General features: G+C 63.5%; 1 protein-coding gene across 1 annotated transcript; it reads left to right on the top strand.

The window, feature by feature from the left end:
- Positions 1–233: 233 nt before the first annotated feature.
- GRK2 (G protein-coupled receptor kinase 2) lies at positions 234–19,520 on the top strand. The gene is made up of 21 exons (XM_082409644.1): positions 234–599; positions 10,649–10,725; positions 12,613–12,686; positions 12,818–12,919; positions 13,007–13,081; positions 13,207–13,268; positions 14,055–14,106; positions 14,354–14,445; positions 14,756–14,855; positions 14,941–15,019; positions 15,107–15,237; positions 15,446–15,540; positions 15,613–15,720; positions 15,927–15,993; positions 16,308–16,408; positions 17,010–17,076; positions 17,159–17,254; positions 17,485–17,647; positions 17,809–17,945; positions 18,041–18,154; positions 18,240–19,520. Exons 1-21 carry the CDS (start codon positions 487–489, stop codon positions 18,402–18,404), a joined length of 2,070 nt encoding a protein of 689 aa, XP_082265770.1. The 5' UTR covers positions 234–486; the 3' UTR covers positions 18,405–19,520.
- The last annotated feature ends 561 nt before the right edge of the window (positions 19,521–20,081 follow it).

The raw sequence follows: 20,081 nt of genomic DNA on the forward strand, positions 1-20,081 counted from the left end.
GGGGGTCAGGGTCAGAGAGTCGAGGACCTGGTTGGGGTCTGAGGCGGGGTCTGGGTGCCGCGGGGGTCAGGCTCGGTCCAGCCCGCGCGGCCTCCAGGGGGCGCCGCCGCCGCCCGCCCGCCCGCCCGCCCGGCCCCTCGCGGGCTCGCTGGCGCTGTGCGCGGCAGGCGGGGTCGGAGGCGGCGGCGGCGGCGGCGGCGGCTCCGGGGCGCGGGCGGCGGCGGCGGCGGCGGCGGCGGCGGCGGCGGCGGCGGCGGCGGCGGCGGCGGCCCGACTGCAGTCCCGGCGGGAGCCGAGCGAGCCGGGGCCGGGCCTGAGCCGGCGCCATGGGGCGGCGCCGCCTGTGAGCCGCGGCGAGCGGAGCCGCGGGCGCCCAGCGGGGCCAGGCAGGCGGCGGCGCCCGAGGCCGACGGAGCGGCCGGGCCGGGCCGAGCGCGCCGAGCGGAGCGGAGCCGAGCGGCGGGAGAGGCCGCCGCCGCCGCCAAGATGGCGGACCTGGAGGCGGTGCTGGCCGATGTGAGCTACCTGATGGCCATGGAGAAGAGCAAGGCCACGCCGGCCGCGCGCGCCAGCAAGAAGATCCTGCTGCCCGAGCCCAGGTGAGGCGGGCGCCGGCCCCGGCCCGCCGGGCCCTCGGCCCCGCTCCCCGAGCCCCGACCCCGCAGCCCCAGACCACTCGGGCACTGGCCCCGAGACCCCCTCTGCCCCGCCAGCTCTCCGCGTCCCGCAGCCCTGACCGGACCCCTGCGCCCCAGGCCCTGTGCACCTGAACCCGGAGCGCCCCAACGCCGGGGCTTTCCAGTTGCACTGGCTCCCCGACCCGCTCAGTGCCCCTGCCCTACTCTGCCGCCTTTCCCTTCACACACTCCGCCTGGCCCCCTTCTCCGTCAGCCCATCGCTCTTGCCTTCTTCCCCAGGGCCCCTGTGCTCCCCTTCCTCCTCCTCCGGGTGTCCCCGGGTCCCGTGGAGTCCCCTCCTCTGCCTGCCCATCGACCTGGCCTGACTATATCGCCCATCCTTTCGCTGCCCCTACTCTCAGCATCCCCGCCTTGGGGTTCCACCACCCCCGCCCCGGGCTCCCCTCAGGTGGACACTTCTGTGAGGTTTGGGGCAGACAAGTCTTCCCGGATCTTCCCCATTCTTCTGGCGGGTCACTGGCCTGGGGTGGGGATTGAGAGTGCTTTGGGGGCCGGGGTAGCGTGGGGAGCAGGGTATGGTGTGCGCCACATCCCTCCGTCCCTCTCCCCTCGAAGCCCTCCTCTGCTGAGGCCCACCTGTGGTGCCCCGTGGGTGCTGTTTGCCAGGGGACGTCGCAGTACCCCTGCAGCAGCTGGACCACAGCTGCCACCTCTCTGTGAGGTAACTGATATCATTGCACCTGATATCCAAGTTTCAGCTGTTCAGGATTTGGGCACAGGAGTGGACTGGATACGGACAATAGCTGAGGCTGTCCAGCGTTTTACGGCTTCTAGAGTATTTTCCCATTGCCTGAGCCTCACAGCAGCCCATGGGCGGGTAGGTCAGGTGTGGTTTTGTCCCCGTGGAACAGGTGGGGAAGCTGAAGGCCCAGAGGTGAGTGGCCTGCCCAGTGTCACCGGCATCCAGGGTGGTGGCTGGCCACCAGATTGGGGCTTCCGGCTTCTGGTTCCACACTGTGTCCACCACTGTGGTCTGAGCCAGGGGGCCCTGGCCATTCTGCATCTACAGGAGCCATGTGCCCACCACGATCTCTCATGCTGAGTAGTGAGGCCAGCCCCAGAAGCTCCTCCATCCCTGCCTGAGAGTTGCCATGCTGGTTCCCTGCCAGCCCAGGAGCCTGGGCCCGTCCTAGCTCTCTTGGTCTAATCATGTGACTTTGGGCAAGTCCCTTCCCATTTCTGGGCCTCGGTTTTCTCATCTGTGAAATGTGGATGGTGTGAAATGAGGACCGTGACTCTGTGGCACCCTGAGTGTTTGAAGCGGCACCCAAGGCTGCGGCGGTGGGGAGGGGGTGCGGTGCCCACGTCTCTGGTGCCCTCCTCTGTGACCTGTTCTCTGGGTTTCAGATTGACTGAACACCAGGCCTGGGAGAGGAAAATTGGCCTGTGTTTTGAAAAGGCCGTTAGGGCCCTTTTTTTCTAAGAGATTTGCAATCAGATTTCTCAAAACGGGAACCAGACTGACTGTCAGCTGCGGGCTGTCCAGGGAGCGGCGACAGTTAGAACAAAAATGAGTTCAGAAATGACAAAGCCACGAGGGAGGAAATGGGGGAGTCACCCTCTGGGGCTCACAGCGGCTCTCCTTGGTGGCTGTGGCCTCGAGACCCTCTGGCAGTTTGGACTTCTGCAAAGTATGAGGCGGGGCCTTTTCTGGAACTCTCTGCGTTTGGGTAATCTCGCCCCAGAATGCATTGCTCCTGATGGGGCCCCGCCTTGGGTTGGCACTGCAGGTGTTAGAACCGTGAGCAACAAGATGTTCCTCTTTTCCTGTCCCCTTTACATCCGTGATATTGATGGTGGTGATAGGAATAATGGTGGAACTTATAATTATTTATTTTTGACCTTTGTCATCTCAGTCGATCCAAAAACCAACCTGTGAGGTTGGCAAGGCCATGCCTTGCATGTAGTAGTTGCTCAAGAAACATCAGGACTGTGTATAGTGTCTGAAACCAGGTGAGCTGTGAGTTTTAGGGGAACACAGCAGGAGACCAGGAGCCAGGTGTCATGGGTTCTCAGGTAGGGTCACCGTCTGGCGGCGCCGCATTGGGCAGATTGCCCACACCTGTGAGATGGACCAGAGGCCCTAGCAGTGACGGTTAGTGAGCTAAGGCCGGGGAGGGGCCTAGGAATCCAGGCCTCCCACCTCGGAGGATATGCCACCCTTTGCTTGATGCTTCGCCCACCCCCTGGGTCAGATGTCTCCTGCCCTGAAGATCATTATGACTGTATCTTACGTCTGCCTGGCACTTCCCAGTTTGCAAAGTGCTTTTTACTCCATTTTATCCTTTTCACGACTGTGGGAAACAGGCATGGCAGGTGGTATTTTCCCACTTGATAGTTGAAGCAACTGAGGCTGGGAGAGGGGAAGAGACTTGGTCACGGAGGCGAGGTGGCACTTGAACTTGGGGTCTCTGGACTCCCAAGTGCTCTGTCCCTGCTATACATCATTTCTTCCACACACCCCTCTGTACCTCTGCTCTCAGCCCGGTCCTTGTTTTGTGGAATGTGCCAGCTGGCACCCCTGGCCCGGAAGCACAAGGGCAGCCCCCGGCACCATCAAGGCCCAGCCCCTCGCCGTCGGCTGGGACAGAGCTGGGCTGCTCTGGTAAAGCTAGTGCACGGAGGAGACGGCTCCATGCCTGGGGTCACGTCTTCCCCTCACCCGCGAGGTCAGGGCCAGGGACGAAGGCCGCGGTTTGTCTATGACAAGGTGCCATTTGGAGTCGTTCCCACCTTGGGGTGGTCCCTCTTGGCAGCCTCCCTGCGGCTGGTGCCCAGGTTGTGGCTTGGCCGGGAGCTGGGGCTGGCATCACAGCTCTGACTTCTGAGCACTGCGGAACAGGAGTTGTTGGGCACAGTGCCACTCTGAGTTGGCACGGGGGCCTTCCCTTCTGTCACCCTAAAGAACCCGAGGAAACAGACCCATTTCTCACGCTTCTCATGGAGAGAGGCAGCTGTGCAGCTGGAATCAGGAGACCGGCTTCTAATCCCACCGCAGTCCCAGCTCACATGGGCCCCAGCACGTCCCTTATGCTGGCCCAGCCTGCCTCCGTTTCCACCTCGGTAAAATGAGGGGCTGCCCTTCACCGGTGAGCTCTCCGCTCCTTCGGCCCTCGGGGTCTGTGGTCTGGGCCTCTCCCTGAAGGAGCCGCTGTCTTGCTTTCCGGGCAGCGGCAGCAGTCCTGCAATTAGCGTCATTTGCTTCATGTGACCACGGAGGCCTCGTGTAATTAATCTCTGGGCTCCTGGCAGAGGAGACCGGCCTGGGCGGTCCCAGGAGATGTCCCTGCCCTCCCTGGTGACAGTGGCAGCCCCAGCGGCAGATGTCAGAGCCGGGTGCCTCTTGCAGCCTCCCATTCTCTCGGCTCTTCCTTTCCTGGTCCCTCCCCCACCGTGGATTTCCTCCTTCCTGCCCTTTTCTGGCTTCCCCGGCTCCCAGACCCGCAGCTCTTCCTCCACTGCTTCTTCGTTCCTGTTAACTCTTTGCTCCCAGGACTTCCTGCCCTTGATTTGTGGAGAGGGAAGAGGTGCAAGGAGTGGTTTTCTCCCTTCCTTCTCCTTCCAGTTCTGCATCACCAGGAGAAACCCTGCTGTTTTCAGCCTTTATCCCTTACCCAGAACTTTCCACTCCAGTAGCAGCGTTCTCCGCCCCCGCCTCCCCCCACAAAACAAGATCCTCTTTTGGGCAGTCATTCCCTCTGGGCCTTTGAAGCCCCCGCGTTCCCCAGGAATGGGTCTCCGGGACATCTTTTCCCATCTGTTCTCCTTTCCAGATCATGGGGTTTCACATTTTTGCCATTAAGTTGCTCGCCCGCCTGCCGTTCCCTCAGTAAAAGGATTTGAAGGGCGCGTGAGCATGACAGGTTGGAATCCGTGTCGGGGAATCTGGGCTCTGTCAACCCAGGAAAAATGTGTCCTATTAATGCACGATTAATTCCTAGTAGTAAACTCCCGGTGACATCAGGTGTAGGCAGGCTCTGCAGCGGTGTTTCCTGCCTGCCCCGGGCACCCAGGGAGGCTCTGCAGGGGGGCCGAGCGCTTGGGAGCCGGTGGGGTCAGGCTGCGTGCACACGGCTGGTGCTTCCAGGATACTACGCTCCCGCCTCAGAACAGACAGCAGAAGCCACGAGCACGTGAGTCTTTGAGGAACGCACAGCCTCCAGCACACCTGCCCTTTGTTCCTGTGGCCCCGAGGGGCCAGTGTCCTCTGCTGGACACATAAGACAGAGTCACACTCGAGTTCTCACTAATCTGTTTCAAACAGGAGGTACTAAAAATGAGGCGTTTGGCTGCAGCCTTTTCTGAAACAATAACCTGCCCTCTCTGCATCACTGCTAACAGGGAGGGTAGCGTCTCTGCGGGCCAAAGAGAGGGGTTTCAGAAGTGGGTTTTCAGGTGTGAACGTGTTAGCGGCTCTGTTCTCTGAGCGGGGAGTTCTCTGACTCTGGAGGCCATTCTGGGTTTGGGGTCGGGGATAGCCCCCTTTCTGGGAGCTGCAGGGCACGGAGCCCTGGAAGTTGTTCTGGGTTTGTTCTGAGGTGATGGCAGCAGTGAATTGTGGGGGGTAGAAGGCGTGATGTGTGACAAGGCCGCCGGAGTGCCTTTTCCCGCACATCCTGCAAGCTGTCACTTTGTGGCCACCGTGCCCTGGGGAACCTGGGTCGCTGCGGACATTCGTGGTGGGCTCATGTGTGTGGTGCGCCGTGCTGTCGTTTTCTCTTCCCCGGCCCGGGACTTGCTCCAGAGTTGGCCGTTTGGGTTGGTCTTTCCCATTTGGTGTGTGGCCCTGTGTTCAAGCTCAGAGGATGTTGTCAGCCCCAAGGAGAGTCATTGAGAAATATTAATAAGAAGCCCCAGGGGACTTCCTTGTGCTGCTGCCACCTCGGTGCCAGGTTTCCTGGAAATGCCACGGAGGAGCGCCCCCGCCGCGGCTGCAGCCTCTGATCTGCTGGCTTAACCGTCGTCGTCTCCCAGAGCGTGACGGTTCCTGGCGTGGCTGCACCAGACCCGCCAGGCCCAGAGTCCCCGGGCCAGCTTGCACCGTCCTGAGGTTTCGTGGCTCTGGCATTCCTGTCACACGGGAGCACAGGGACCATGGCCCTTGGCCAGCCAGGTGCCGGCCAAGGCTGCCCCCAGCCTGATGGGCTCCCGCAGCCACTGGCAGTGGGTGGAGGGCAAGGCAGGCAGGGCACGAGTCCGGGGTCCCCTGGGACTCTGCACCCAGCTCTCCGGCAGAGGCTGGGGTAGGCCCTTGCCTGGTGGGAGGCCCTTTCTCGGGGAGGGCTGGACATTTTCTGGCCACTAACTTGGTTGGGACTCAGGGTGAGCTACTCAGCTTCTTCTGGCCTCGATTTCCTCACCATCAAGATGAGTGTTTGCTTCTGACCCTGCGGTCCCGCCCGGTCCATACAAGCTACGGTCTGTGACCCTGAGTGGGTGTCATCTGTGAGGCCCGTGTGCCACAGAGTGAAGGACTTAGCTTTCCCTTTGAACCATGTGGTGCCGGAAGGTGCCGGAAGTCCTCCCCCTCAGCCCTTACCCCCTCCCTGCCGTCCCATCACCCCAGCCCGCGCTCTAGGCTGGGAGGGCGGAAGTGCTCTCTCCCCTGGTGTCAGGCTGGGCCTGCTCCTCGGAGCAGCTGGAGCCAGAGTGAGCAGCCCTGGCTGTCGGGCAACGGGGCCAGGCAGCTCCTGCCAGGGGGCCCTTGCTCCTTTGGCAGGGCAGGTATCAGGCTCTGCCCACTGGGGCTCCCAGGCTGTGCGGCACGAGTGCGTGAGGCTGGTCTGTGAGCAGAGTGGAGTGGCGGCCGCTCAGGCTCGGGGGTGCTCGTGGGCCCAGCCGCGGGGCGGGCTCGCCAGTCAGAGCCCCACCCTCTGAGGACGCGGCAGGTGTGGGGCTGAGACCCGAGCAAGACTGGGGAGCTTCTGATCACGTTCCAGAAGGAGGCGCATGCTGGGGGTTCCGGCAGGAGGGCTCCCTTCAGGAGAGGGAGGGAGCTGATGGCCCTCGCAGCAGGGCTGCGTTCTCCTCTTGCTGTGTCCTCTCCGCCTTTTTCAGTGGCCAGCTCAGTGTTGGCCATTCAGCATTTGTTGACATCCTCATTTTACAAGTGGGGAAACTGGACATTTAAAGTCTGTGACTTGGCCTGGCCTCAGGGAGGGAGGTGGGGAGGGCCATTTGGAGCCCAGGCCTGGGTACCCGTCCGACTGCAGCAACAAAGGCCACTGAGGCCGTTCCCCGGAGGGGCTAGGTCCTTCGGGGGCCGGGGGTGGGGCTGGGGCGGGGAGGGTGCAGATACTGGGCTCTCCGGACAACCTGGAGTCCATCTGGGGACCACGTGCTCCTGGATATCAGAGTCGTTGACCTGGGCGGGGACAGGAATGCTGCTCTGGGCCCGCCGCCACTCAGACTCCGCCAGCATCAGGGAGAGGGGGGCGGGAGATGAAGGTGACCCAGCCCAGGAGGCCGCCACCGCCTCCTGTGCCAGCCTGTATTTGCCACCCTGGCGGGAACATCCCCCATAACACACTTCTCTAACCTGCCAGCTCCCTGGGCCCCAGCCCCGTGGGAATGGACAGGAAACCCTAACGTTGCGGCCTTGGGGGCCTCTCCTTCAAGGACTCCGCTGAGTCTGACCTCATGTTGGTTGGGGGGGGAGGTGTTTATTTTATTTAGAAAACATTTTTTTCTTTTTAAGGAAGAAAGTGGAAGTGCTGCGGGCTGGGAAGAATGCTGTGGCCATCCACCCCGTGCAGCCTTCCGAGGGAGGCAGGGTCTGGCCGCTGAGCAGCGCGGAGCCCGGGCCTTTCCTCCGCACCCTGGGCCGAGCGGTGGCAGAGGCCCCAGGAGGGGAGGAGGCCCGCGCCGGCTGCGGAGCCTGGAGAGGAGACACCGGCTCTGCTCTCTCGCGGGCAGGCCCTCTGCGAGTGCGTTTCCCGGCCTTTGCACGTCCAGCCCCCGAGCCCCGCGGCGGGAAGTGGCGGCACTGCTCTGGGCTGGGCATTCCCATCGCGCCGCCTTGGCTGAGCTGGCGCCAGTCTTGCTGGTTCAGGGGCAGGGGGCTTCCCAGTGACTCTTGCAGGGGCCACGCCCAGCTGCCCCATGGGGTCATCTGACAGACCGGAGTCACCCTGCCTGTCACCTGCGTCTACCTGTCTGGGCGTTCCCTCTGACCATCCAGCTCCATGGAAGATCGACATTTTGTGATATTTCTTCCCTCTTTATTGCTTTGTCCACCTCCCAGGAGAAATCTGGCCCTCGCAGGGTCCCCGGGCTCCACACCCCTACCTCCCGGCTGCCTGGTCTCCTGACCCTGCTGAGCCTTCACTACCTTGGACTGGGCCCACCCTGGTGTGCTCGACCCGGCACACCCCCCGGCCTGTTTCCCTATCCGAACGGGAGGCCCCAAGCTGTCCCTCGCAGAGCTGGGAGCCCTGAGAGGTCGGCACAGACTGCGCCCCACAGGCTCCCTGGGCTCCCTGTCTCCAGTCCGCAGGCCCCAGGGGGGGCTGTGTCTTGCTCAGTGTCACAGATTTTTTACCTTCTGATGTGTGTGAAGTGCATGAGGGACTTGGGGTCTGGTCTCCTCTCCTGAGTCCCTGGGAGTCCCACGGGGCCAGGGAGATGTGTCCTTGACAGTGGCTGGTGGACGTGAGCAGGTGTGTGGCCCCCAGGAGGGGAGGGTGTGCCAGCGTGGCTGAGGGCCACGTCGCGGCCTTGGGGTCCCTGCGGTTGTGGAGAGCGTCCTCACTTTCCGGGAGGGAACCGGCTCTGCTGTGGTAGTGCAGGGCCACTGGGCCGCTGGCCCTCAGCTGGCGCTCTTCTCTTGTCGGCTGGAGTCACAGGATGAGGACACAGTAGGGCTGTCCAGGTCATCGGCACCGTTCTTCCTGTGGAGACAGTTTTCGGAGGAGGTCACGGCATCTCCGAGCGTCTGGGGGGAGGGGTCACAGCTCCAGGACTGCTCACACCGGCTCTGCCTGCTTCCACGTTGTCTTGCGTGGCCCGAATGCGGACAAGGGCCCGGGAGGGCCAGGGTCTGGGCCTCCACCCAGACCACCTAAGAAGGAAAGTGCTGAGCAGGACAGGGCAGGAGTCGCCCCGCCTGCGAGCCCAGGCCAGGGGTTGGGCGGCGTCTGCTGGCTGCACTGGCCCTGCCTGGAGCCTTCTCTCCTCAGGCCCCCTCTCTGATGGGGCCCAGGGCCTCAAGACCCCCAGCTGGCCTCGTCAGCTCTTCTGTCCTTCCATCCATCCATCCAACAGGCGAGCCTGCTCCTACCCCACCTTGTTTCTTCCCCTCGTTCCCGGCCCAGTGTCATCAGCCACCTGGGCTTCCTCCTGTGCGTGCCCCCAGCAGAGTCTGTCCGCTCCCCCCGCCGCCCTGGACCGAGCTTCCCAGGCGTTGTCCGCTGAGCTTCCTCCCTGCCCCGTGGCTCACGCCTGGCTGGGTCTTCCCTGCCTGCCCCCACGCCCACCCACCTGCCCTGGGCTTTGTCACCTGGTGACATCCTGTTTGCATTTGAGGAACGCAGTGAGGTTCTGCCTTCTCCACACGGCCTCTGCCAATGACCCGGAACATTCTTTCCTGCCTGAGTCTCCTCCAGATGACGGGGCCCCACTCAGGCTTTGTCTCATGCTGTCTAATGTCACAGAACCACCGGTGCAGGACTGGGAGGGCCTGCCTGGGGGGGCAGGGTTGCATGGCACCTTCCAGTAGGTGATGGGCAGCAGGACCCTGTGCTGGGCTCCAACAGGGGTGCGGGGATACAGAGAGGTGGGCACACAGAGTCCTCTTCATCCGTGGCCTGCTGGCAGCCCCACGTATCCTGAGGTCTGTGGGCATCGCACGGGCTCAGGTGTGACTGCCCAGCACGGCCCTCAGCATGGGCAGCTGAGAGCACTGAGGAGCCCAGGCTAGTGAGGTCCAAATGGGACCACAGCCGGTTGGCAGGGCGGGACTGCAGGTGGCCCAGGAAAGGAGAGGAAGGGACAGCAAGAGGTGACTGAGGCGTGAAGCGTGGCCAGGTGTGGCTTTCCCAGACAGCGCTCGGCGGTGGGGGGAGGTAGCCAGGGGCGGGGAGTGTGGGCTTGGGCTTCCGTGGTCACAACAGCGGCCTCTGCTCCTCTGCCCTCCCAGGCGACCAGGGGCAGGGGTTTTTACTTCGAGTATCAGGGACACGGGAGCTGAGGCTTGGCTTTTTTTTTCAATGTTGGGATATAATTCACATAACATAAAATTCATTATGTTAAAGTGTACAATTCAGTGGATTTTAGTACATTTACTGTGTTGTGCAACCTTTACCACTACCTGATTCCAGAACATTTCCATCACCTTGTAAAGAAACCCTGTGCCCATTAGAAGTTATTCCCCTTTTCTTCTCCAGCCTGACACTCACTAATCTGCTTTCTGTCTGTAGATTTGCCTGTTCTGGAAGGGTGGTATAAATGGAATCATATAATATGTGGCCTTTTGTGACTTTCTGTTCACTTAGCAGAATACTCTTAGGTTTATCTATACCGTGATGCACACGTACACCAGCACTTCACTCCATTTCCTGGCCAAGTAGTATCCCATTGTCAGGATGGGCCATATTTTCGTGACCCATCATTAGCTGATGGGTGAGTCCTGGCTTTTGAGGTTTGGCCAAGTTCCTAAAGCCAGACGAGGCAGCGCTGGGACCAGGCTTCTGAGCACCCACCTGCTGGTCACCCTAGCTTTGGGGGACAGAGCCTTGGTAGGCAGGCACAGGACTGCTCAGGTCCCTCTGGTGTGGCCACGGTCAGGTCCAACAGGGGTGGCTGCCTTCTTGGAGGGAGCGATGACACCCACCAGCAGTGCCCTCCACTCTGGATTCTGGGAGAGGAAGCAGCGACCTTCCAGGGAAGCAGGGCCAGCAGGCCTGCCAGGAGCCTTGGGGGCTCCAGGTCACCGCGGCCCCTGTGTCTTTCAGCATCCGCAGCGTCATGCAGAAGTACCTGGAGGACCGGGGCGAGGTGACCTTCGAGAAGATCTTCTCCCAGAAGCTGGGTGAGTACGGTGGGGACTCTGCCGGCCCTGGGGCTTCTGCCACTTGTCCAGCTGCCCAGGCCGGGGGATGGGGGCAGGAGGACGCCGGGGCCACCTTCCTGCCCCCACCCCAGCCGACTGGGCTGTGCTCCCCTCTCCCAGGAGGTTTGGCCTCCCAACCACCGGGGCAGGGGGCAGGGCAGCCAGCGAGCCCCCCCCCGGTGGCAGCAGGGCGGTGACGTAGTGCCCTCCCAGCCCCTGGCCGTCGGCCCCGGAGCCCCCTGAAGGGGCGGGGCCAGCAGTCTCCCAGGGCCGCCAGGGAAGTTCCTCCTTTGGGGTTTGTTTTTGAGAGTTGCAGCTTCCCCTTGGTGCAGGCACAGCTGCTCGGGGCCGTTGGTAGAACTGACAGGAAGGGGCGGGGCCCTTCCTGTGGCGCCCGCCGGGCTGTGGTCGCCCCCCCCCCGCCCCCACGGGCCCTCTTTGTGAGCAGCCTGCTTTGGCCGGCCCCTCCGTTCCTCGTCCTCAGTGCCCGTGTCTTAACAGGCATCGTGGGTCCACCCCACGGACCTGGCACACAGGGAAGGGTGAGGCGGGGCTCAGGGAAGCAGGCTCCGGCCACACACAGCTCCGGAGAACGGGATCTCGGCTTTGAAATGGGAGTGGCCCGGCCTGGCAGGATTGGGCGTTGGAGGTCAGGCTTAGCGAGTCAGTGTGTCGGGAAGCACTCAGTGTGGGTCCCCTGCCTGTGCTCTGTGACCTGGCACATTGCTTCACCTCTCTATGAGTCTCACCTGGGAGCTAGGACTCAGGAGCCCCGCTGCCCAAGACTGTTGGAGGGCCGGGTGAGGCGGTGGCAGTGAAAGCCCCTGGCCCACTGGGAAGCCCTGGTCACAAGTTACTAAAGTCACACTATCGAAAGGCCAGTCTGCCCTTACCAGAAGTGCTGGCCGTGAGCTCTGGCAGAGGTGCCCAGGCAGTGGGGACAGTGCCCCCAAGAGGTGTGGAAAGCCACCCAGCTCGAGCCTGGTCACCCATGTTGGGCTGGAGGGAGTAGAGACCACCCTTCCTTCTGCTTTGCCCTCCAGGGCTGCTCTGGGGCCAGGCTTCCGGCCCCTGCCCCTGGGGAGGATGAGGCCTAGCCCACGCAAGGCCTCCTGTGAGCCCTTCCTGCAGCCCGTCTCACCTCTTCCCTTGTCCAGAGGCCCATGCCCTTTGAGGCCCCCTGCACCAAGGCCACACTCTCTGGCCTGTCCTTCCCAGGACCTGCCACTGGACAGAAGGGCCCTGAGTTCTACTCATGCTGCCACACACCGCCTGCCTGACAGGTTTCCCTGAGCCTCGGTTTCCCCAGCTGGACCTGCCCTCCCTGTCTGCCTGTTTCTCGTGGCTGCTGTGAGAATCAGCCAGATGTCGGAGGGGGGTGTAAGGCCCAGGGAGAGGGACACCCCCCCCCCCCCGCCCCCCGCCCGGAGGCTGCCTTCCTGCCCCCAGCAGCCCTGACCTGGGCCGGGTGGATCTCACTGCCCCTGCACAGCCTGACCGGTGGGTGTGTCGCCCTCCTTAAGGAGCTACAGGCCCCAGACTGCAGTGAGAGGGTGGGGGACCTGGGTGCCAGAGACTACTCCCCACCTCTGCCTCACCAGGGCACCTGTCACTTTCCGGCCACCATCTGAGGAAGCAGATTCTGAGAGGGGTAGAGATGCAGGCGCCCCGACCCCGAATCCAAGAATCTTCGGTTGGCGTCAGCCTCCGAGGCCACCTTGGCCAGCCTCTGCCTGGGGCAGAGATCACCTCTGCCACCTCCTTGGCCAGTTCTGCCCAGGAAGCCCCAAGCCCACCCCACCCTCCATGATGGGCAGGCCTCTGCGGGGGGTGTGGCTCGGCGTGATGCACAATGTTTGCTTTCAGGGTACCTGCTCTTCCGAGACTTCTGCCTGAAGCACCTGGAGGAGGCCAAGCCCTTGGTGGAGTTCTACGAGGGGGTGAGGCTGGGCTAGCCTGGCCATGCTGTGCGTGGAGAAAGGGGCAGGGCTTGGGCTGCTTTCGCTGAATCTGTAAGACACCCCCACACCCCGCTGGGCCAAAGCTCACCTGTGGGGATCTTGTCCTCTAGATCAAGAAATACGAGAAGCTGGAGACAGAGGAGGAGCGCCTGGCCTGCAGCCGGGAGATCTTTGACACCTACATCATGAAGGAGCTGCTGGCCTGCTCACACGTGAGTGCCTGGGCCCGCGTGCTGGCGCGGGCGTGGGGACGGGAGGGGCGGACCCGTGGAGAATGAATACACCTCTCTCTTCCCCAGCCCTTCTCGAAAAGTGCCATCGAGCACGTCCAGGGCCATCTGGTGAGGAAGCAGGTGCCTCCGGATCTCTTCCAGGTGTGTGCTGGGCTTTTCCCTGCTGCCGCCCAGCCCAGCCGGAGTCCCCCTTGGGCAGCACACGTCCCGGAGCCTGGTCGGCTCCCGCTCTGGCTCAGCCACCAACCTCCCGCTTCCTCCTTTAGCCATACATCGAAGAGATCTGTCAGAACCTCCGAGGAGATGTGTTCCAGAAATTCATTGAGAGGTGAGAGCGGGGTGTGAGCGGCAGCAGAAAGTGGGGAAGAGGCGCTCTGAGAAGGGGTGTGGATGGCGCGGAGGAGAGAAGCCAGCCTGCTTGAGTCCCCAGCGCGCGGGCCCCTGGGGCTGTCTACACGCCAGCGCGGGCAATCCTAAGAGGTCACCTCTCCGACACTCCCGCCCCATCCTTCTCGGCACCAGGCACCTCCAAGCCTGTCCAGGGAGGGTCGAAAGGGAGCGAGGGACCACCCATGCGTCTTCCCTCCCATGGACTGTCTAGCCCCTCGCTGGGCCTGTTGGGGTTGAGAAGCATCAGGCTGGTGGTAGGGATGGGCACGAGAGGACACACTGCCCACCCCGCTGCCCACTGTGGCCTTCACGGTGCGTGGGAGTTGTAGGGAGATTTCAGCTCCGTGCAAGGAACAGCTTTCTCAATGTCCCAGCTGCCTCGTCGTGGAGTGGGGGCTCCACAGGGAGTGAGTGGTGTGTCACTGGAAGTATGCAAGCAGGGACGGGCTGAGCACTGTTGTGGATGTGGTAGCAGGAAGTCGGGGTCAGACTGGAAGACCTCACTCCTAAGCTTATCTCATCCCAGCAGGAACCTGCAGATAGACAGCAGCGCCAGCATTGGTGGGGCTGGGGGCAGCTCGGGCTGGCAGTCTTCCTGGGCAACCCCAGAAGAGGACACTGAGGCTCGGGAGCCCAGGGAATGGTAGTGGGTGAGGCCGGCTCACCCCAGCATCATTTCACTCACTTCCTAAGGCTCAACTGAGCCTGGTTTCTTCTCTCGCAGCGATAAATTCACACGATTTTGCCAGTGGAAGAATGTGGAGCTCAACATCCATGTGAGTGGGCTGGGTGGGCGTGGAGAGCCCTCTCCCTGCTGCTCCTCCCCAGGGACCCGGGCCCCAGGGCTGGGCCAGGGCTGGGGAGGCCAGGGGAGTCGACCCTTCAACCCCCAGGGGGTGGCTGTGGGGTTGGTGCAGGAGCCCAGCGGGGACAGCTCAAGGCAGGGAAGCACATGGCGACGGTGGCCCCAGGGCGGGGCCCAGGCAGCCTGCAGTGACCCCGTTGCTGCCGCCGTCCCCGCAGCTGACCATGAACGACTTCAGCGTGCACCGCATCATCGGGCGAGGGGGCTTCGGCGAGGTCTACGGGTGCCGGAAGGCCGACACGGGCAAGATGTGAGTACTTGGTGGCATGCCTGAGGGAGAGGAGGGCCACGGGGGGTGCCCTGAAGGCAGGTGGCAGGGCCCTGAATGGGCAGGTGTCCGCAGAGGGCCACACACGGTTCTTGCTCTGGTACCCGCCATGGCCCCTGGAGCCCCGGCCCGCCAGCACTTCTGCCCTCTCTCTGTCTCTGTGTGTCATACGCTTGTCGTGGTGTCTAGTCTTCCCCACAAGGGCCCTGAGGACTGCCCGCCCCACCTTGCCCTGGGGCCCTGCACTGCAGGTACCAGCGGACCGCCTGACCAACCAGCCCCTCCCCCGCAGGTATGCCATGAAGTGTCTGGACAAGAAGCGCATCAAGATGAAGCAAGGGGAGACGCTGGCCCTGAACGAGCGCATCATGCTCTCCCTCGTCAGCACCGGGGTGAGCGGGCAGCTGGCCTCCAGCTCAGCCTCTGGCTCCGAACCTGGCACAGCCTCTGCTGACCTCCTCTTCCACCCCTTCCTAGGACTGCCCGTTCATCGTCTGCATGTCGTACGCGTTCCACACGCCAGACAAGCTCAGCTTCATCCTGGATCTCATGAACGGTGGGTGCCCGGCCTGGCCCCAGGTGGATCTCGGGGCTGGGGGCCGGGGTGGGGGCTGAGCACCCCCTGATCGGCTGCTTCCCTCAGGCGGGGACCTGCACTACCACCTGTCCCAGCACGGGGTCTTCTCCGAGGCCGACATGCGCTTCTACGCGGCCGAGATCATCCTGGGCCTGGAGCACATGCACAACCGCTTTGTCGTCTACCGGGACCTGAAGGTGAGGCGCCCCGCCCTCCTCCCAGCACGGCTGCCCCCGTTCCCAAGACAGGCCCGGCCCGGCTCCTCGCCTCCGCGCCCCCGACCCAGGGCCCTGTCCCTGGACACCCATACCCTCTAGAGCAAAGATAGCGCCCCAGCTGGCGTCTTGCCTGGCCGGGCCCTGTCCTGAGCTGCTCGGGGGACGGCTCACTGGGCTTCCTCCACAGCCGGCCAATATCCTGCTGGACGAGCATGGCCACGTGCGCATCTCAGACCTGGGCCTGGCCTGCGACTTTTCCAAGAAGAAGCCCCACGCCAGCGTGTGAGTGCCCCAGCCCCCTCTCCCTTCCCGCACCCTCCACCGGACCCACTCACGGCCTCCTCGCTCCCACAGGGGCACCCACGGGTACATGGCCCCCGAGGTTCTGCAGAAGGGCGTGGCCTACGACAGCAGCGCCGACTGGTTCTCGCTGGGCTGCATGCTCTTCAAGCTGCTGCGAGGGTGAGTGGGCCATCCCAGGGCGGGTGGGACAGGACAGAGACAGGCTCTTCCCCAGGCCAGGAAGGAGGCGGGGGGGTAGGGGGCCCACTGCTGCCCGGGAGTTAGGGGTGGCACCATCCCTGGCTTTGGCAAGGATCGTTCATGCTGCCTGCCTCAGTTTCCCCATTCCCGTCCTCTGATCTTGGACTTCGGCCTTTCTTGCCCAGGCATAGCCCTTTCCGGCAGCACAAGACCAAAGACAAGCATGAGATCGACAGAATGACGTTGACCATGGTGCGTGGAGGGTCCCAGCCCGGGGAGGCTGGGCGGAGTCCATGGGTGGCCACAGTGAGGCTGGGGTCTCCTGCAGGCATCAGGGTCTCACCGGCCAGCAGCCATCTCCAGCTGCTTAACCCCACTCTGGCCTCCTTCCCTGTAGGCTCTCCTCTCTCTGTCGTCAGAGCAGACATGCCTGCTAGGGGCCAATTAGGAAGCTCTCCCTCTGCTGGGGGCCTGGACCCTCCCGCCCCTGCCCCAAGCAGCCTCAGGAGCCCCAGAGCTGGGATGGGGCCCGGGCCTCTGCCAACGTCCCCACCTCCTCCCTGCAGGCTGTGGAGCTGCCCGACTCCTTCTCCCCCGAGCTCCGCTCCTTGCTGGAGGGGCTGCTACAGAGGGACGTCAACAGGAGGCTAGGCTGCCTGGGCCGAGGGTGAGTGCCTGAGACCAGGGCCATTGTCCCAGGCCTTCCCTCCCTGCTGGGCCCTGGGTGGTGTCCACGCTGTTGTGTCCAGGCCTCTGCAGTGGGCTGCTGGGCCAGTCTGCCCGAGCCTCTGCCTGTGCCCCTAAGAAGACAAGGCCTGTGTCCTATCACTGGAGCCTCCTCCATGGTCCCAGCCTCCTTTGAACAGAGTTCACAAGCTGAGGCGTGGCCAGCCCTGCCCAGTGTTCTCAGGGGGAGGGCTGCCTGCCGTGCAGCTGCTGGAGGTGGGTGTGGACCAGCTTCCCGAGGGGCCTTGTAACACAGATGATGAGGACAGCAGCTTTTTATGTTTATTAAACATTTACTAAGCGCTGGGCATGATGTTGCAAGATTCACAATATTAAAACTCACGCCAGCCCTACGATGTGGGAACTGCTGTTCTCCCCATTTTAGAGATGGGGAAACCGGCTGAGGTTTAAGGAACTTGCCCAAGGTCGCAGAGCCAGAGAGTGGCTGAACCAGGAGTTAACCTGGGCCACCTGCCCCACAGCCCAGGCTTCGCCCCCCGGCCTGGGTGGTGCCGAGCCCCGATGACCCGCTCTCCCTGCAGGGCCCAGGAAGTGAAGGAGAGCCCCTTCTTCCGTTCCCTGGACTGGCAGATGGTCTTCCTGCAGAAGGTAACAGCCTGGAGGCCGGGGCCGGGTGGGGCCCTCTGTAGCCCCCGCCCCGTGCTGATGGTCAGCCCCTGTTCTGCTGCAGTACCCTCCCCCGCTAATGCCCCCACGAGGGGAGGTGAATGCGGCAGATGCCTTCGACATTGGCTCCTTTGATGAGGAGGACACAAAAGGAATCAAGGTACTGGGCCTTGCCTGGCCTCTCAGCCCTGAGCTCTGAGCCCAGCCCGCTGGCATCCTCCCTCTGCCCCGTGAGACCCCACGCCAGCCCCGTCTGCCTGTTGGGCCTCAGGCTTCTCCTCCCCAAACATCCTTGGGGACGGCGGTGGGACCAGACCCCCCTGCCCTGGGGCCCTGCGGCCAGGCAGGCCTGTGGCTGATGGATGTCTCTTCCCTGTCCCTGCGGTGAAGTTACTGGACAGCGACCAGGAGCTCTACCGCAACTTCCCCCTCACCATCTCGGAGCGGTGGCAGCAGGAGGTGGCAGAGACTGTCTTCGACACCATCAACGTTGAGACGGACCGGCTGGAGGCCCGCAAGAAAACCAAAAACAAGCAGCTGGGCCACGAGGAAGGTGAGGGTCGGCGGCTGCCGTGGGCGCCCAGTGCCTGCTTTAAAGATCGGAAACAGGCTCAGGTTTCAGCCAAGGTCACAGCCAGAGAGCAGCCGACCCAGGATTCAAACCCGGGCGGAGCGGGCCCGGCTGAGTCCCCCTCTCTTACTCTCTTGCATCAGACTACGCCCTGGGCAAGGACTGCATCATGCACGGCTACATGTCCAAGATGGGCAACCCCTTCCTGACCCAGTGGCAGCGGCGGTACTTCTACCTGTTCCCCAACCGGCTCGAGTGGCGGGGCGAGGGCGAGGCCCCGGTAAGGAGCGGGCCGGGGCCGGGGCCGGGAGCCCCTGGGGTTGGCGGCTGGCGGGGCCTGTCCCGCGCCCTCACCGCCCGCTCCCTGCCCTGCAGCAGAGCCTGCTGACCATGGAGGAGATCCAGTCGGTGGAGGAGACACAGATCAAGGAGCGAAAGTGCCTCCTTCTCAAGATCCGCGGCGGCAAGCAGTTCGTCCTGCAGTGCGACGTGAGTGGGGGCCCGGGCGGTGGGCGGGGGCGGGGACAGAGCGGCCTTCGGGGGCCCCCCCTGACAGACCTCAGGGTGTGTGCAGAGCGACCCCGAGCTGGTGCAGTGGAAGAAGGAGCTGCGTGACGCCTACCGCGAGGCCCAGCAGCTGGTGCAGCGGGTGCCCAAGATGAAGAACAAGCCGCGCTCGCCCGTCGTGGAGCTGAGCAAGGTGCCGCTGGTGCAGCGCGGCAGCGCCAACGGCCTCTGACCTGCTGCCGCCACCCGCCCGGCCGCCCTCCTGCCCGCCCGCCTTTTATAAACCTCTAATTTATTTTGTTGAATTTTTATTATTTGTTTTCCCGCCAAGCGGAAAAGGTTTTATTTTGTAATTATTGTGATTTCCTGTGGCCCCAGCCTGGCCCAGCCCCCAGGGAGGGGCCCGCTTGCCTTGGCTCCCGCTGCTGCCCACCCAGCCACCCTCGGCCCCGCCCCCAGGGGCCACCCACCCCCGGTGTCCTCCCGTGCAGGGAGAGCAGCCGCCCCCAGCGGCCCTCCTGCCCCTTCCCCAGGGATGGTGCCACGTGGAGTTGGGCCACCTCCAGCTCTGTGCCCACAGCCCAGCTGGGTGGCCCGGCGTTCCCCAGCCCAGGGGAGGCCACAGGGCAGGGATGCTACTTGAATTTTCCCACCGCGGCCCCTCCTGTCACAGGGACACAGCCCTGCACTGACATGCCCTCCAGCTAGTCGGTAGACAAGGGAGCCCGTTGTCTCCCTGACCCCAGGGCCTCCCACGTGACTTAGGCTCCTGCACCCTTTCTTGGGAAGAGTCCCCCGTTCCCACCTTCCCTGGACACCACGGGGCTTGGCCAGGAGGTGGCGTTGGCAGCGGCTGCTGCTGCCCTCACCGAAGCCCCCTCTTCTTCCCACCCCAAGCGCCCAGGCTCAGGGACCACAGAAAGGCACCTGTGGATTGTACCACACTGGCCTCGCCTGGCCCCGAGCCCCCTTTCCCTGGGCTGGGCAGGGCCTCTTCTGCCCAGGACCACAGGGGGCCGGCCTGGGCTGGCCGGGCAGCACAGTGAGAGGGGGCCGGGTGGGGCAGCCCTCCCCACGCCAGGCCGCTCCGTGCGCGCCCCCGGCCGTCCAGCCCCCGAGCCCCGTGTCCCGTCAGTGCCACTGCCCACAGGGCGCCACCTCGCCCGCAGCATGCCCCCTCATGCCAGTCGCTGCCGTGTGTGGTGTCGCGCCCTCTCCCCTGGGGCTGGGTCAGCGGGCCCTCCCCTCCCATCTACTCACCCCCCTGGGGCGTTTCTTTGCCGATTTTTGAATGTGATTTTAAAGAGTGAAAAATGATATACGCGTTTTTATAAAAAATGGTGCCTGACTCCTTGGCTGTGTCAGACTCTTTTGTGCCCGATGGTCATTTTCAGTCTCCACGGGGCTGGGGCCTGAGGAGAGAGGGTCTTGGTGGTGCCAGATCCCCTCCACCTCCACGGCAGGCATCCACAGCCAGCCCAGGCCCAAGCACCCCGGGGTGGGGCGGGGCTCCCACTCCACCCCTCCCACCCTGCGGGAGCAGAGGGGGTCTTCCGCCCGCTGCCAGGGAAGCAGGAGGAGGTGCCTGCCGTTTGGTGCTTGGTGTCATGTTTGGACTGACCGAGCCCACCTGGCCCTCCAGGACCCATGCTGAGGACACCCCTGTGGACAGATGAGCACCTCTGCCCTTGGGGCCACACCGCAGGCTCTGGCCTTAGTCTTCTCTGGCTTTGGTTTCACCTCTGGCCTTGCTGTGCAGCCTCCAGTAGAGGTCCCTGAAGCCTGAGGGATAGCCCAGCACCAGGCCTCATGTACCCAGAGGCTCTGTTCAACTTTCTTTTCCCCAAGTCCCTGCCATCCGGGCCCCCATGGGTGATGTCGCTGCTGCCCGCTCCATGCAGGACTCTGC

Source organism: Balaenoptera physalus (genome assembly GCF_965194825.1).
Source record: "Balaenoptera physalus genome assembly, chromosome: 10".
Classification (NCBI taxonomy): Eukaryota; Metazoa; Chordata; class Mammalia; order Artiodactyla; family Balaenopteridae; genus Balaenoptera; species Balaenoptera physalus.

What these genes read in the sequence shown, in the direction of transcription:
- GRK2 (XM_082409644.1), top strand. Translation starts at nt 487, where the DNA reads ATGGCGGACCTGGAGGCGGTGCTGGCCGATGTGAGCTACCTGATGGCC. An exon ending in AGCTGCTGGCCTGCTCACAC is followed by an intron (nt 12,920 to 13,006) that starts GTGAGTGCCTGG and finishes TCTCTTCCCCAG; the next exon opens with CCCTTCTCGAAAAGTGCCAT. An exon ending in ACAGAATGACGTTGACCATG is followed by an intron (nt 15,994 to 16,307) that starts GTGCGTGGAGGG and finishes TCCTCCCTGCAG; the next exon opens with GCTGTGGAGCTGCCCGACTC.